Source organism: Amblyomma americanum, chromosome 3, assembly GCF_052857255.1.
Source record: "Amblyomma americanum isolate KBUSLIRL-KWMA chromosome 3, ASM5285725v1, whole genome shotgun sequence".
NCBI classification, from domain to species: Eukaryota; Metazoa; Arthropoda; class Arachnida; order Ixodida; family Ixodidae; genus Amblyomma; species Amblyomma americanum.
Genome location: NC_135499.1, coordinates 190,562,287 through 190,575,262, shown reverse-complemented (window position 1 = coordinate 190,575,262; position 12,976 = coordinate 190,562,287). Strand labels below are relative to the sequence as shown.

The following is a 12,976-nucleotide window of genomic DNA, read 5'->3' as shown; positions in this document are numbered from 1 at the left end:
CATTGATTAACTCCACAAATTACAAAATAAGAGAAAACATTCTCCTATGCTACTTGGTTTCAGTGACTGTTTGCTTCCTTCATATATATATCATAATGAGACCTAATTTCCCTTCCCTTGTCTGCTCATGCAGGAAGATTAATGATGCAAAATAAGAAAAAAAAAGGGGGCATAGTCCTAACAGAAAAGAGAAATAGCCACACAAGAGGTGCCTCGAAAGACAACTACTTAAACTATAGCACTGCACACTGAGTTAAGGCAAATGTTACACTCGGCACAAAAGATGTGCTATCTCAGCTGATAGTGCCAAGAACGCATCAAAAGGCAGGAGTCACTCACGAGTCAGATGCCTCGGAGTCGCTGTCACTTTGGCCACCGCCAGCTGCTTTCCACCGCTTATACTTCTCTATCAGGTCCATTAAATAAGAGGTCTTCTTTGCCTTTCGAATGAATGGGAACCTAAGCAGTTCCTTTGCCGTTGGTCGCTGCAAAAAGGAGAGGAAAGAAGACATGCTGAACAGGTTGCAATAATTAAGTGTTTTATTACAACAAGGATGATTCTAACACAGCAAATGTTTTGCTAGTTAGCCCTTTTACCCATGCTCTGTAAACACAAGATTGTGCTAGCACCTTCCCTTTGCAGAAACAACTACTGCCGCGCTCAAAAAAACTTTTTTTTTAAATTAGCAAAAAAACTTTTCTGTTCACAACTATTAAATAATGGTTGACTTTAAAATTTCCAAAACTCAAGAAATAAATAGTAAAAGTAAACGCTACGGTGCCTGTTTCATGGGTGCTGCCTGCTGCCATCACTTCACTTGAGTCTTGTTCCTTGTCCGTACCACTCTTTACTGCACTGCAGTACCGCTGACCAAGCACCTAACAAGCAGTTCGGCTTTTGCTACAGGAATATGCAAATAGCTCTCAGAGGTGTGCCATGCAAACTGCTTTGCTGTCTAAAGTACAGGTTGCACATGTAGACTAAACCTCCAAGTATTTTTGTTACACAATGCGCAAGAGAAGTTAGCATGCTGCAATGCGTTTACTTCTGTTTGCACTTGTACACTGAAGTGACAGTTGTGGAAAGAAGTACCCTGAAACGAATACATTATGAAGTATTGCCACTGCAGAATGGCGAGATGGCAAGCTCTTGCATGCCTATGGGGTCGCCTTTGCTCACAAGCATAGTTTTCGACCATAGCATGTACTAACTAATTAGATGTTGCTCAGTACGCTCTAGAGTGCACCATTCATTTGCTTAACAGGAAAATGGTGCACTCACCACTTCCTAAATAACTGTTCCAGGAAACCGAACCAGGTGCCATTAGCAACAATGTAGCATGTGAAAGAGAAATTCAAACAAGAACAATGTAATGTGCGCCTTCATTAAGCAGATTTAAACCAACAATATTTTCAGCAGTGAAAAGAAAAAACTCCTCACACAATCACATGCATGCATGTGCATATGCATGCACAAACAGAGAGGGAAGAAATGGCAATTTTTTAGAGTGTAAAACCCTTGACCCCATCAGATGTGTTCCACAAGAGTGCCCATGCAGCAAAACAGGTACCAGAGGGCCGGTGCTCACGTTTTCTGGGTCTTTGTTGAGGCAGGCTTCGACAAACTCCTTGAACTGCTTGCTGTAGTTCCCCGTCAGCTGGGGTGGGTTGTTCTTGGGGATGAGGAAGAGCACACGCATGGGATGCAAGTCAGAGTTTGGTGGCTCTCCCTTGGCCAGCTCAATGGCAGTGATGCCCAGACTCCAAATGTCCGCCTGTGGCAACAGAAGACGACAATGTTTTAAGGTTGGAAGGTTAAGTGTAACTGCATGAGGAAAGTATATACCTGTTCTCACACACATTCAAGTATACTGTGCCCAACTACTAATACTCACAGCCATTAAGCACGGCTTCATGAAAACTGTCTCCCATTCAGTACTTCATTTTCAGCTAAAGTCGTTACAACTGCAGCAGAAAAAAAGCAGCCCAAAAGAATTAACAATTATAAAAGTGTTACATCATGGAGGAAGTAATTTCTATGTGTTGCATACAATAAAAAATAAAAATAAAGGTTGCACAATGATGGCACAATACCCAAGGCACATGCCTGCCCCACCCCTCCCAAAAGAAGTTTGGTTTTAGTTTTATGGGGTTCAACGTCCCAAAGCTACTCAGGGATGCCGTTGTGGAGGCCTCCGGAAATTTTGATCGCCTGGGGTTCTTTTCCGTGCACTAAAATCGCACAAGTACATGGGCCCCTAGCGTTTCTCCTCCATTGAACTGCGACTGCCGCAGCTGGGACAGGGAAAAAAAAAAAAGGTGTCAATGCCAGAGAGCATAAGGCACCATTAAACTGTGTTAATTCAATTCCTTTATTGAGGCCTCTCATCCTTGGTAATGTCTACAATTTATTTGTTTACTGATATCAAGCCATTAACTTCGTAATAGAGGTAAGTGCTATGAAAGTAAAAAGGAGAAGCATCTCTACTACTGTCCTGACACAGCTGTTTGAATAGCACTTTCAATGTGTTGCACTAGTATAACCACCTTTTTTTTTCTCCTGTATCCATTTTCATACCTACAGTTATGATCAAGGGAATACCTTACACAGCATGAAATTGTTTTGAGCATAGTGCATCATGAAATTGTTTTGAGCATAGTGTGTCAAAGAAATATAATATGAAGGATCAGAGAGAGGAAAAAAAAAATATGTCCACAGCACTGATCTTGGGGCAGGATGCAACATTCTGGAAAAATCTGTGGCAGCACTAAGGTGCCCCTCAGAGTCTGTAGGAAGGGGGGGGGGGGGGGGTATGCACATTGCTCCCAATTACAAAAGCCACGCCTGAATTCCCCCTTGCCTCCCAAATAAAAATTAAATAAAGCACATCTGCCAAAACTGCCCAGGAGAGAAGATGATGAGATCTACTACAGACCCAGCTGAAACTCTCAATGTGGAGAAAGCATAAGCAGCTGCAGTCGGATACAACTCCAGTCTGCAGTGAAGCTCTGCTCACATTCAGGACCGTTCTTAAAGCTTTTCTTGTAACTGAAACAAGAAGCAAATCATGGCACGAAACTATAAGCTTGAGAATTTTGATGCCACTGTTGTGCTCGATAGAGTAGAGTTTAACTGCTAAAAAGCTGATTTTGTTCACTGTTGTAACTGGCCAGCGATGTAATACAGGACGCCGCGGTCTGCGGCCCATGCGCGGCACACTGTTGCCAACTTCATTTTAAGTTTCATCCAACTGTAGCTGTGAAATAAATTCAGGATCAAAAAAGAGAATATTCCTCTCCCACAACCACCTCGTCCTACGCGCGCTCATTCCCACTCGGTGGGTGCCGCAGGAAGCCGGTGCACATAAGGTGTGTCATTTGTTTTCTCTTTTCCGCTGCGAAGTCGGGTTGGAAGGCACAAGTCGAGGGTCGGCCGGGTTACGTGAAGATGAGCTGGCGGCAGCGCCCACCTGCTCGCGCCTCCCGACCGCCGCACGTCATCGTACGGACGGGGGGGGGGGGGGGGGGGGGGGGCTGCGAGGCGGGCGCAGGAAACAAAGGCGGGCGAAATGAATGCGAGAGAGAGAGAGAGAGCGGGCACGCGTTTCGACTGCGCGCGCCTGCGGCGACCTCGACACGGATGCAGACAGAACGCGGAGGTGGTCCGGGGCCAAGCTGTCGGCTGGTGACTCTACCGTCGGCGAGGGCGCTAAAAAAAAAAAAAGCGATGGTGTAATGGGTTAATCCCTATATATGCAGAAGTTGATCCTCTGTTTTACATTCATAAATCCCTGGGAGTCCTCATACCCCTCCTGGCACAGTGGTGAAGCGAAGCGCCCGCCACTGCCCTGCGATGACAGGTGCTCCCAGCGGTAGGCCTTGCGCGACCCATGTTGCTCTTTCCGAGCGCCCAATCGTTAATTTAACTGCCATTTTCCTGCCACGGTGGGCAGGTTGTGAGGGGATGCCGCAAGGTCACGTGACCTAGGTGGCCCGTCTGCTTCCTAGGTTGCCCTCTGGGCACCCACCTGCCAGAGGCACCATGCCTGTGATTTTTCGCTCACAACGCCGACGCCGGGATTTCTGGAGAGCGGGGCCTCTAACACGGTAGCGTTAGAACGCAGAAGTCCCGAAACCGAGGACAGGGACAGGTCCTTTGAGCATGCGGTATTTGTATTTATTCCTTCTAGTCGAGTACATGTACAGTCATCGACAGAAGTTGGGGGTGACGAGGGTTCGCGGAAAATAACCCATTTCGATGCGATCGAGCGAATAAGGTCAGCAAAAAGCTTTGAGGCATGCGGGGACAAGCGTGCTACAGCCTATAAAAAATGCCAGCAAACTCACCAGCGAGGCAATAAAGAAACTATTTTTGTTTCTTGCCCGCGTATCTGCGTAACGCATTTTTTTTCTTCATGACTGTACATGGTTGAGGAGAAAGGGATAGCGTCTCGGTTCAGTTCCCAGCTCCCTTAAAGGGGCCGTGAAGCACAATTTCACTACATTGTACTGCCTGTTGGTTTCATAAAGTGAGTTATAGCTTCGGTCGTACCGTGTATATTCCGGTTTTTGATACTTTAATTAGCTGGCAAAAACAAATTCACGGCGCTGATGGTGTCACCACACAGTGGCCGTTTTTAGCAGTGGATATGACGTCACTGGGCGGGAGCTTGATGATTGGGTCAAAAGTAAATATACTACAAATTGTGTTCACAAATGACACGTTTTGTCATGTGTTTGCGTTTTATACAAGATCAACAAAACCAACACGTTTGCCTTACGTATAAATACCGCAAATCAAGTAAAACAAGCAAAACCACCACCAGATGCTCTGGCTATTGTTTGGTATCGAAAGGCTGCACCTCTCTCTACACATCTATGACCTAGCAGGCAGCCCTTATGGCTACTCTCTATGTATCTGAGAACGGCTTGACGTAACCGATCTGATTGAGCCACTGCATTCTATGTACAAGCGTTCGTTTCGGTCCCAAGGAAGGACGCGAAGAAAAAAAGCCATTCGTTTCACCAGTGCCCGTCGTCAGCTTGTGAAGGATCACTGGGCGGCGGCGCCGGATGGCGCCACGTTCCCGTCAACAGAGCGCGCGCCTTGCTCGCCGTGACCAATCAGCGCGTTTGTAGTGGCGGGCCACGGTACGCGGTAACAGTCAGTACGCGTTAATGCTAAAGTTTCTAGCCGACATTTTTAGCATAGCGCGTACCGTGCTACCGTTACCAGAGCACCGGGAGCCCGGCCACTGTGGCCGAGCTCCTCACCAGTCCTCGCACAACACCAGTCGGGTAGCCTTGTGCACGGTGACATCACGCTCCAAGCATATTCGCCACCGAGAACTGTCCGACTAATACGTCTGTCACACGGGCACGGCTGAACTGCTTTCAACTCCCTTCAACCAGGGCATCTTTATCTCGAGGGAAATGCGACCAGTGTCACATGAACGGAAGGAAGTTTACAGAAGTTCCTAGCGAAAGGAGATGGTTTGGTTTGGTTTATGGGGGTTTAACGTCCCAAAGCGCCTAAGGCTATGAGAGAGGCCGTAGTGAAGGGCTCCGGAAATTTCGACCACCTGGGGTTCTTTAACGTGCACCGACATCGCACAGTACACGGGCCTCTTGAATCTCGCCTCCATAGAAATTCGACCGCCGCGGCCGGAATCGAACCCGCGTCTTTCGGGCCAGCAGCCGAGCGCCATAACCACTCAGCCACCGCGGTGGCTCGAAAGAAAGGAGATGGACCATTTCCCTCGAAGGGGGAATGAAGTACTCTCGTTTCCAATGCGCTTTACATCCGAGCAAGTAGATAGCCTTTTCCTTAAATAATGGTACCTTTACTAGTAATTATATTAGCTTTAACACATAAAATAGCTATTCCAGCTCGGTTAGTTCAGCTGAACAACTCTAGCGACTCTCAAACTAGGCGCTTCACACCTTGCCTTGACCACGCCACTTGTTTATTTTGATGCGTCGCACGCATACCCGCACGCGTAGTCGTGCAGCTGTGTAGCGCTATGGTCGACAACGCATACGCGCAACTCGCACAGCCTCCGCTAGTGAAGCGGAGAATTAACAGAGTGCACTAATTGCACAACGCCGCCCAAACACGCTTCGTCACCGGTCAGCCAAGAGGACAACCATGCGTGGCTATAGTGCGACCCGAGGTGCCAACACGTCCATTACAGGCCACAGGAATGAATCTGCCCCAAGCCCATCGGCGTCAGCATAAGCGCGTGGGGGAGGAAAAGGCACACGGACTTGGCGGTGAGAAATGCAACGAGTGAACAGCGCTGAAACTGGACAGGGACGAAAGCCGAAGGACCCGGCACAACCCATACACCCCGATTCAGGGTTGCGTCAAGACCTAACAGGGGCGAAAAAAGTTATGGCTCAAAAACCAGTTTAGGGCCATCCGCGGACATGATCAGGTCGAGTAAGAGCGCCTAGTCTTCGGACACTGCCTTCCATTTTCGAAGACTTCCTTGGGTACCTGATGGTGACGCCACGGAGGATCTGTGCAGCCGTCGATGGGCCGAGCTGTTTCCAGTTACGGGCTTCACAACACGGATCTACGCAAGCTGTCTACGGTGACGAACTTGCTGCTGCCGTTCTGCCCGCGTGATAGCGGACATCAAGGCACCCTACCGCATGATCTTGCACATCCCCATGCTGCGGTTAAGCGAGGGAAGGGCGCCACCGGATTCCACCAGCGCAATGGAAACAGATCCCCGCTGTGGTTTCTTCCAAACCATTTGGTGCTCAGTTTTGTACGCGTGCATGCTGCTTAGTCACTCAGTCGGAATAACTTTGTTCCGGAGTCAGATTATGACCCGAGAAAGTTGATCGCCTGTTCGGCTAGAGCCGGATGTTTATGCGGCTGCACCCAAGTTAAGCCAAGCGTTCCGGGTTGCCAGTGGGAGATCGGGGAAAAAAAAAAGCCGTGGTTTTGACATGCGGAAGAAGGGAACACTGCTCGGTGTGCGCAACGTGATGAGGGCAATTGGGTCACTGCGGAAGCAGAACAAATAAAAGTTTGTGCGGGGTAAAACTAGGAGGCTGTCACTGGCCTTGCTTTTCTCTTTTCTTTTCACTTAGCCCCCAAGTAGTGCAACCACGTTATCAAACAGCCAACAGTTCAGCCTGCCCTCCTCCCCGGCGTCAACAACAAAAAGAATAGCGCGCGGACAAATCAGAGCAAGCGCAGGCACTGCAACACTGCTCGTTACTGTGTGCAATTGGCAGGAAGCGCAGCACCAGTAGTTCCAATCCGACAAATCAGCACAGGGTCGCACAGCGTTCACTTAACGTTTGCGCAAGCTCGTTTTAACCCCTCCCCCGGCCTTCTCACGGCACGCAATGCAGAACACGACTTCCAGGCACGTCTGCTCTCGTTAATGCTGCCCAACGACCTTAATCATCCAAGCGAAACGCCATAAGGAGAAAGGCAAGGTTTCGGGCCACGAGGCATCTCCTCTGAGGCCTGCTACACGGCGGCTTGTACAAGCCTTGTCTGTACGCACAAGCGTGGCCCCCGTGTGTGCAGTAGCCACAGGCCCCTAATCGCGTATTAACCTGCAGTGAACATTTTGCACAATACCAACACGATTCATTTTACTATTTGCGAAACAAGGGTATACAAGCACCTGACGTCGTTATGAAAATCGCATCTTGCAACACCTGTCAGAAACCACAGTCAAAGAATCAGCTGAAGTCAAAGGTACTGATGGCATGCTGGACTTAAAGGAGTTTAAACACCAAATTATTGCCCTTCCGTGTTTTCTTCTTTCAAATGATGCGTTAGACGTTAGTAAACTTAGACCAATCCGCGGTATTCGCCAACGGCCGCTAAAAAATTTATAGCTGATTTTCTCGATGCCGTTTCGGTTCCGGTTTCATCAGCCGAACCGCCGAACGTTGGCTGTGACGTGTAGTTGCTGATTAGGTCACGTGAACCACGAAAAAAAAAAACAGTTATATAACTAATCATACGTCTTTTTTGTCTTCCAAATATTGAACCAGGCTCTCTTAAGTGTTGTAGCTGAAACAACGTATCAGCGATTACATTTCTTTTTTTTTAGTGCCTCACGTGACCTAAACACCTACTACACGTCACAGCCACTGTTCGGTCGATGAAACCGAAACAGTACGAGAGAAGAAATTTAATTACAAATTATTTAGCGGACGTAGCCGAATATCACGTCGTGAACGATGTATTCTAATGTCTAACGCATTACTTCAAACTAAATTTAGGTGTCTACGGTCCCTTAATTTTAGAGCAAAAGCTAGCCTTCGCGACAAAGCTATCTAAATATCCAGCCTCTTGCTAAATCAACACGAGGTTTACTATTATGAGTCTGAACTGCGTTACTGCTCGCGTCGTAACATAGACGACCAATTCATTAGTACATTCAGAAAAACCTTTCTTACGTTTTAAAAACAAAATAGCCTTAGTTCCTAAACAATATTCTTATACATTTTTACATCTCTTTTTCCCCAATGACCCCAGTCAACTTTAATCCACTTCTCACGGTCTGGCAGTAACCTGACCAAGCATGCCAGTTTACGAAATTCAGGCTCAGAATCGACACCATTATCTTCTGCAGCGAGCTCAGGTGTCGGCTACAGGCGAAGCACCCTAATCTTTCAGCATGGCCGAGCAGCTTTTTCATCTGACCCACAGCACGCAGCCCTCCAGTATCTTGACCGCGTAGCCAGTCAGGTAACATGTCTTGAAACATGAGGGCGCCGGAGAGCTGCGCAACCAACCCGAACACGCACAGCGGCAGTTAAGACATCGACGTGACCGCGACGAGGTGTCACGCATCATCCGCACGAAAAAAAAATGTAAACTGCACAGGAAGCGAAAAACCCACTTCCTCCCCTTCCGGTTATCTTTATTCATACTGTCGTTATATTCCCCCCCCCCCCCCCCCCCCCTTCTTTCCGGAAGCCTTGGCAGCCCCGGCAGGGCCACGCCGCGACCCTAATGGGAACCACGACAGGTGCTGGCGACGCCACAACGGACGGCGACGCGTCAGGGCTTGTACGGCAGCGCGTGGTTAAACACAGGCGCGGGGCCTCCATCCCACTACTCTCCATTGTTCCGCGCGGGTAAACGCAGGGTGTGGCCCGAAACGCAATTACCGAGGAAAGACCGGCGGCGGCGGCGCAGCAAAGAAGCAACAAAGTTAACGGCGTCCACACGTCCCGCGGATCCAATCTCTCGCCGGCCGAGCTCCGCCAGGCTCCGCGGCGGGCTTCTCTTCTTTCTGCCCATTTTTTTCCCCTCCTTGTTCTTCCTATCGCGCATTTAACTTTGCTCTCCACAACGGCGGCGCTGGCCCTGTCGCGTACGCAGCGGCCATCAGATTTGGCGCCAAGTGAGTAATGGTTGCGGCCGCCAAGAAACACGGACCCGATGCAGTGAAGGGGGGAGCTTTGCGCTGCTCCCTGCCGCTGTGCAGTCCGCCGGCGGAACGTTCCTTGGCGCCAGCCTGTGCGCGCGAAAGTTTCGACGAGAAACGCGCAGCATTGTTCGGCCCCAGCCTGCTGGCGTCGTTACGTCGGCGGAGTTTCGTAATCGCCGCCCACAGCGTCGGCCACACAACGGGCGGAAGCAAAAGCGGCAGGCCCGTCGGAACTGAACGCACATTATTTCAACACATGTCGCACGCGGCGGACAACCGAATAACTCGGCGCGGCCTTAGAATAAAAGTCCAAAGGGCACGCCGCAGTGTAAACACGGGCGTCGGCATTCGGCGCAGAAATCGTCGAGGCGACATTTTGCTCCCACGCTGCCGACCCGTTCTGTCGACGACAACTCGGGGGCGAACCGTCGTGGCGCTAGCTTCGCTGCAGAGCATTTACGCCCCCCCCCCCCCCTCCCCCCGGTTATATCGGCGACAAATTGCGCGTCGCGATTCCCGACGAAAACGACTGCTCAAAGACGCTCCGAAGGCGGCCAGAGACAAAAGGGACGACGATTCCAAAGCCGCCCCGAGTCTTTCTCATCGACGGAACAGCCGTTTCGAAAGGCGCCTCGAATGCGCCGCACCGACTGCACAGGCATGGGGACTCGGAACGGAGATAACGTGCGCGCCGAAGGGCAGTGCGAATGCCTTGTATCCCCGATAAGCGCGCCCCGAACAACAGACGACCCCGAATGCCTGGCTAGAAAAGAAAATGGAAGCCTGCACGCATGTACAAGGTTCCAACGCTTGCAGAGCGCAAGTTTTCTGTTTTACGTGCACAAAACCGCGGAGCTGAGCAATTCACAAGACCCGCGGTGCAGCCTTCGAAAATGTTAACGCTGTCATCCCCACCAGAAAGCGTTTTCGCAAAGGGTTAATAAGCGCATTCCCTCCGCGTACTCAATAGATAGCAACCTAATCAAAACTTCGACCGCCAACACGTCCGCGGCAGCAATGCCGACGGCGACACCAGCTGGGTGACTGCGGCCGTGAATTCTTTTTTTTATTTTTTCGAAAGGAGCGAGTAATGCGTGTGCGTGCGAGAAAACGACCCGGGGTGATGTCACCCGGCCGGGCTCAACGCGATACGGATAGCTCTTCGAACTTGCGGCAAGTGCGCACGCAGGAAGAAAGTTTGAGACAAGGACCCGGCATTAGGTGCACGGGCAAATGAAACCCTGCCGCCCCCCGCACAGTGGCGCCTGCGAAAGAGCAAGCCGGATTATCGGACAGGCCTACTACGTGCGACCTGCATACAAGCGGGACAATGAGCGCGTGCTGCTGTACGCGGCGACAAGGTAGTTCTCGACAATAATTACAAATCAAACAACGGCCACATATACTTTCGCCTTTGATCGGTACGACCCAGGTCCGCGAAGTTTCCTTGCCAGAGACGAAGCGATTTCACAATCATTCGAGCTTTGTAAAGGCCTGGAAAGAAATGCTTTGGACGCAAAGAGGTTGTGCTATCGGGGTCAAACAAACGTTTGCGCGACCCGAGTTGTAGGAAAAACGCTTATTGCAGCTGCACCTCGCTACTCAGTGGCCCGATATTGTTACTAGAGGAAGGAGGACCTAGGCCTTTAATGTCTTAAAACAATCATACATCATAATGTCTTCATAGAATCATAATGTATTCCTACAATCAGGCGACTGGGTAGCGAGGTGGAGTGAAATGAGCGTTTTTCCAAGAGCTCGCGTCCCGCAAACGTTTGTCCCCGATAGTACGTTGTACAGTATTGGCGTACCATTTTAAGCAAGGAAGGTGAACCTTTCTATGTCCAAGGTAAAATATGCGGTACTTGCTTCCACGCTCTTCGTGCACTGTTTGAGCCAGCCGGTCTGTCAAGAAAAAGTCGCACCGAATAATAATAAAAAAATAGCTGTGGTTTAAACTTTGCTGAGAAGCGAAAGCTTCATTTGCATGGCTATACATTTGCGTGGCTATACACTGCCGAAAGGATTGTCTGCAAAGCGTCGATGAAATGCCCGATAGGGCAGTCGCCACCTGCCACGGTCGACAGATTGCGATGACGTCAGCAGGGGGTCACATGACCTGTCACGTGACTGCACCGACGCTGCCCCCGTGAAAACCTAGCGTAGCGAAGCTTTCGCATCGAAAAGCACACGAAACAAGCCGACGGTTGAGACAGATGGCCGGATCCTAACGAGAGCCATGGCAGCCATGCTGCGAACCCACCTTAGAGTCGTACGCCGACTGCTTGATGACCTCCGGCGCCATCCAGAAGGGGGTGCCGACGAACGTGTTCCGCTTGCTCGTGGTGTTGGTGAGCTGGCCGGCGACGCCGAAGTCGGCCAGCTTGACGTCGCCCATCTCGGAGAGGAGCACGTTGGCCGCCTTGATGTCCCGGTGCAGCTTGCGCTCGGTGTGCAGGTAGTCGAGCCCCTTGAGCACCTCGCGCAGGATGACGGCGATGTGCAGCTCGTCGAAGCGGCCCGCCTTCATCAGGTCGAGCGCCGAGCCGCCGCCCAGGTACTCCATGATGATCCACAGCCGCGTGCCCTTCAGGTAGGAGCCGTAGTAGCGCGTCACGTAGGGGGAGTCGCACTGCGACAGCACCATGATCTCCTGCTGGATGTCCTCGATCTCATCCTCGGCCTCCTCCAGGTCGATTATCTTGATGGCCACCACCTGCTGGGTGCGGTTGTCCAGCCCCTTGAACACCTCGCCGAACGACCCCTTGCCGATGCGCTCCTGCTTGGTGAAGATCAGCTCCGGGTCCACCTTCTGCGGAAGAAAGGGCGGGGAAAGTGAGCGTCTCGCGGTCACTGGCGCCTGCACAGCAACGAGTACAGGGGAAAAGTTAAAGAACGTCCCCTGTCTAAGAGACGCAGGGTAAAATATCACCTTGTCCCAGGCGTCTCGCAAACACCAATACACTGAATACCAGCGAAGGTCGTTCGGTACATTCGATGTCGTGCTTACACAACAAGCCCAGCGTTCGTCGTGCAAAAATTTAATGTTAGGGGCTCAGAAGATGTTCCGAAACCCGCAGCGGACACTACCAATTCACAGCAACGTATATTACACGCATTTCATCGCGCCTTCCACGCAAGGCGTCCCGACAACCGCAAAAGCGAGAGGAAGCGGAGACACTCGCATTTCCGACTCTTCTCGCCGAGGCACGCTCCCAGCGATGCGTACGGCTGAAGCCCGTGCAAGCGTGTCGCGAGCCCAGCAGCCACGAGAGCACAATCCTGGCCCTGTCCGACAACGCGCGAAGAGCGCCGGCGGCGACGACCATGGAGACGAGACCTCCGATGCCTGGCCAGCATCGCGAGCGAAACGGCGACAGAGGGGAAAAAAGGCGGCCACGTCGCCTTCCTGTCCAGAGAGCGACTTCGCCGAGGGTCGCGAATGCCACCCGTGCAGCACGTCGGGGCGGAACAAACAGCGCGAGCAGAGAAGGCCGGAGGAGGAGGAGAGAAATGACACCGCAGATGTGAGTCACAGCGCTGCCCCTTTGACCTAAAGC

The 12,976-nt window shown here is 51.1% G+C and overlaps 1 protein-coding gene across 6 annotated transcripts in view; it reads right to left on the bottom strand.

Moving 5' to 3' along the window:
• Positions 1-12,976, bottom strand: part of GckIII (Germinal centre kinase III) — a 131,543-nt gene that overhangs the window by 15,329 nt on the left and 103,238 nt on the right. For 5 of the 6 annotated variants that reach the window (XM_077659320.1, XM_077659319.1, XM_077659321.1 and 2 more), the window contains exons 2-4: positions 11,680-12,228; positions 1,590-1,775; positions 340-485 (exon numbers count right to left, since the gene is read on the bottom strand). In XM_077659320.1, the coding sequence (XP_077515446.1) occupies positions 340-485; positions 1,590-1,775; positions 11,680-12,228 (881 nt within the window). Of the gene's footprint in view, positions 1-339; positions 486-1,589; positions 1,776-11,679; positions 12,229-12,601; positions 12,840-12,976 lie in introns of those variants that run through there. The other variant, XM_077659317.1, reaches the window with a different exon arrangement.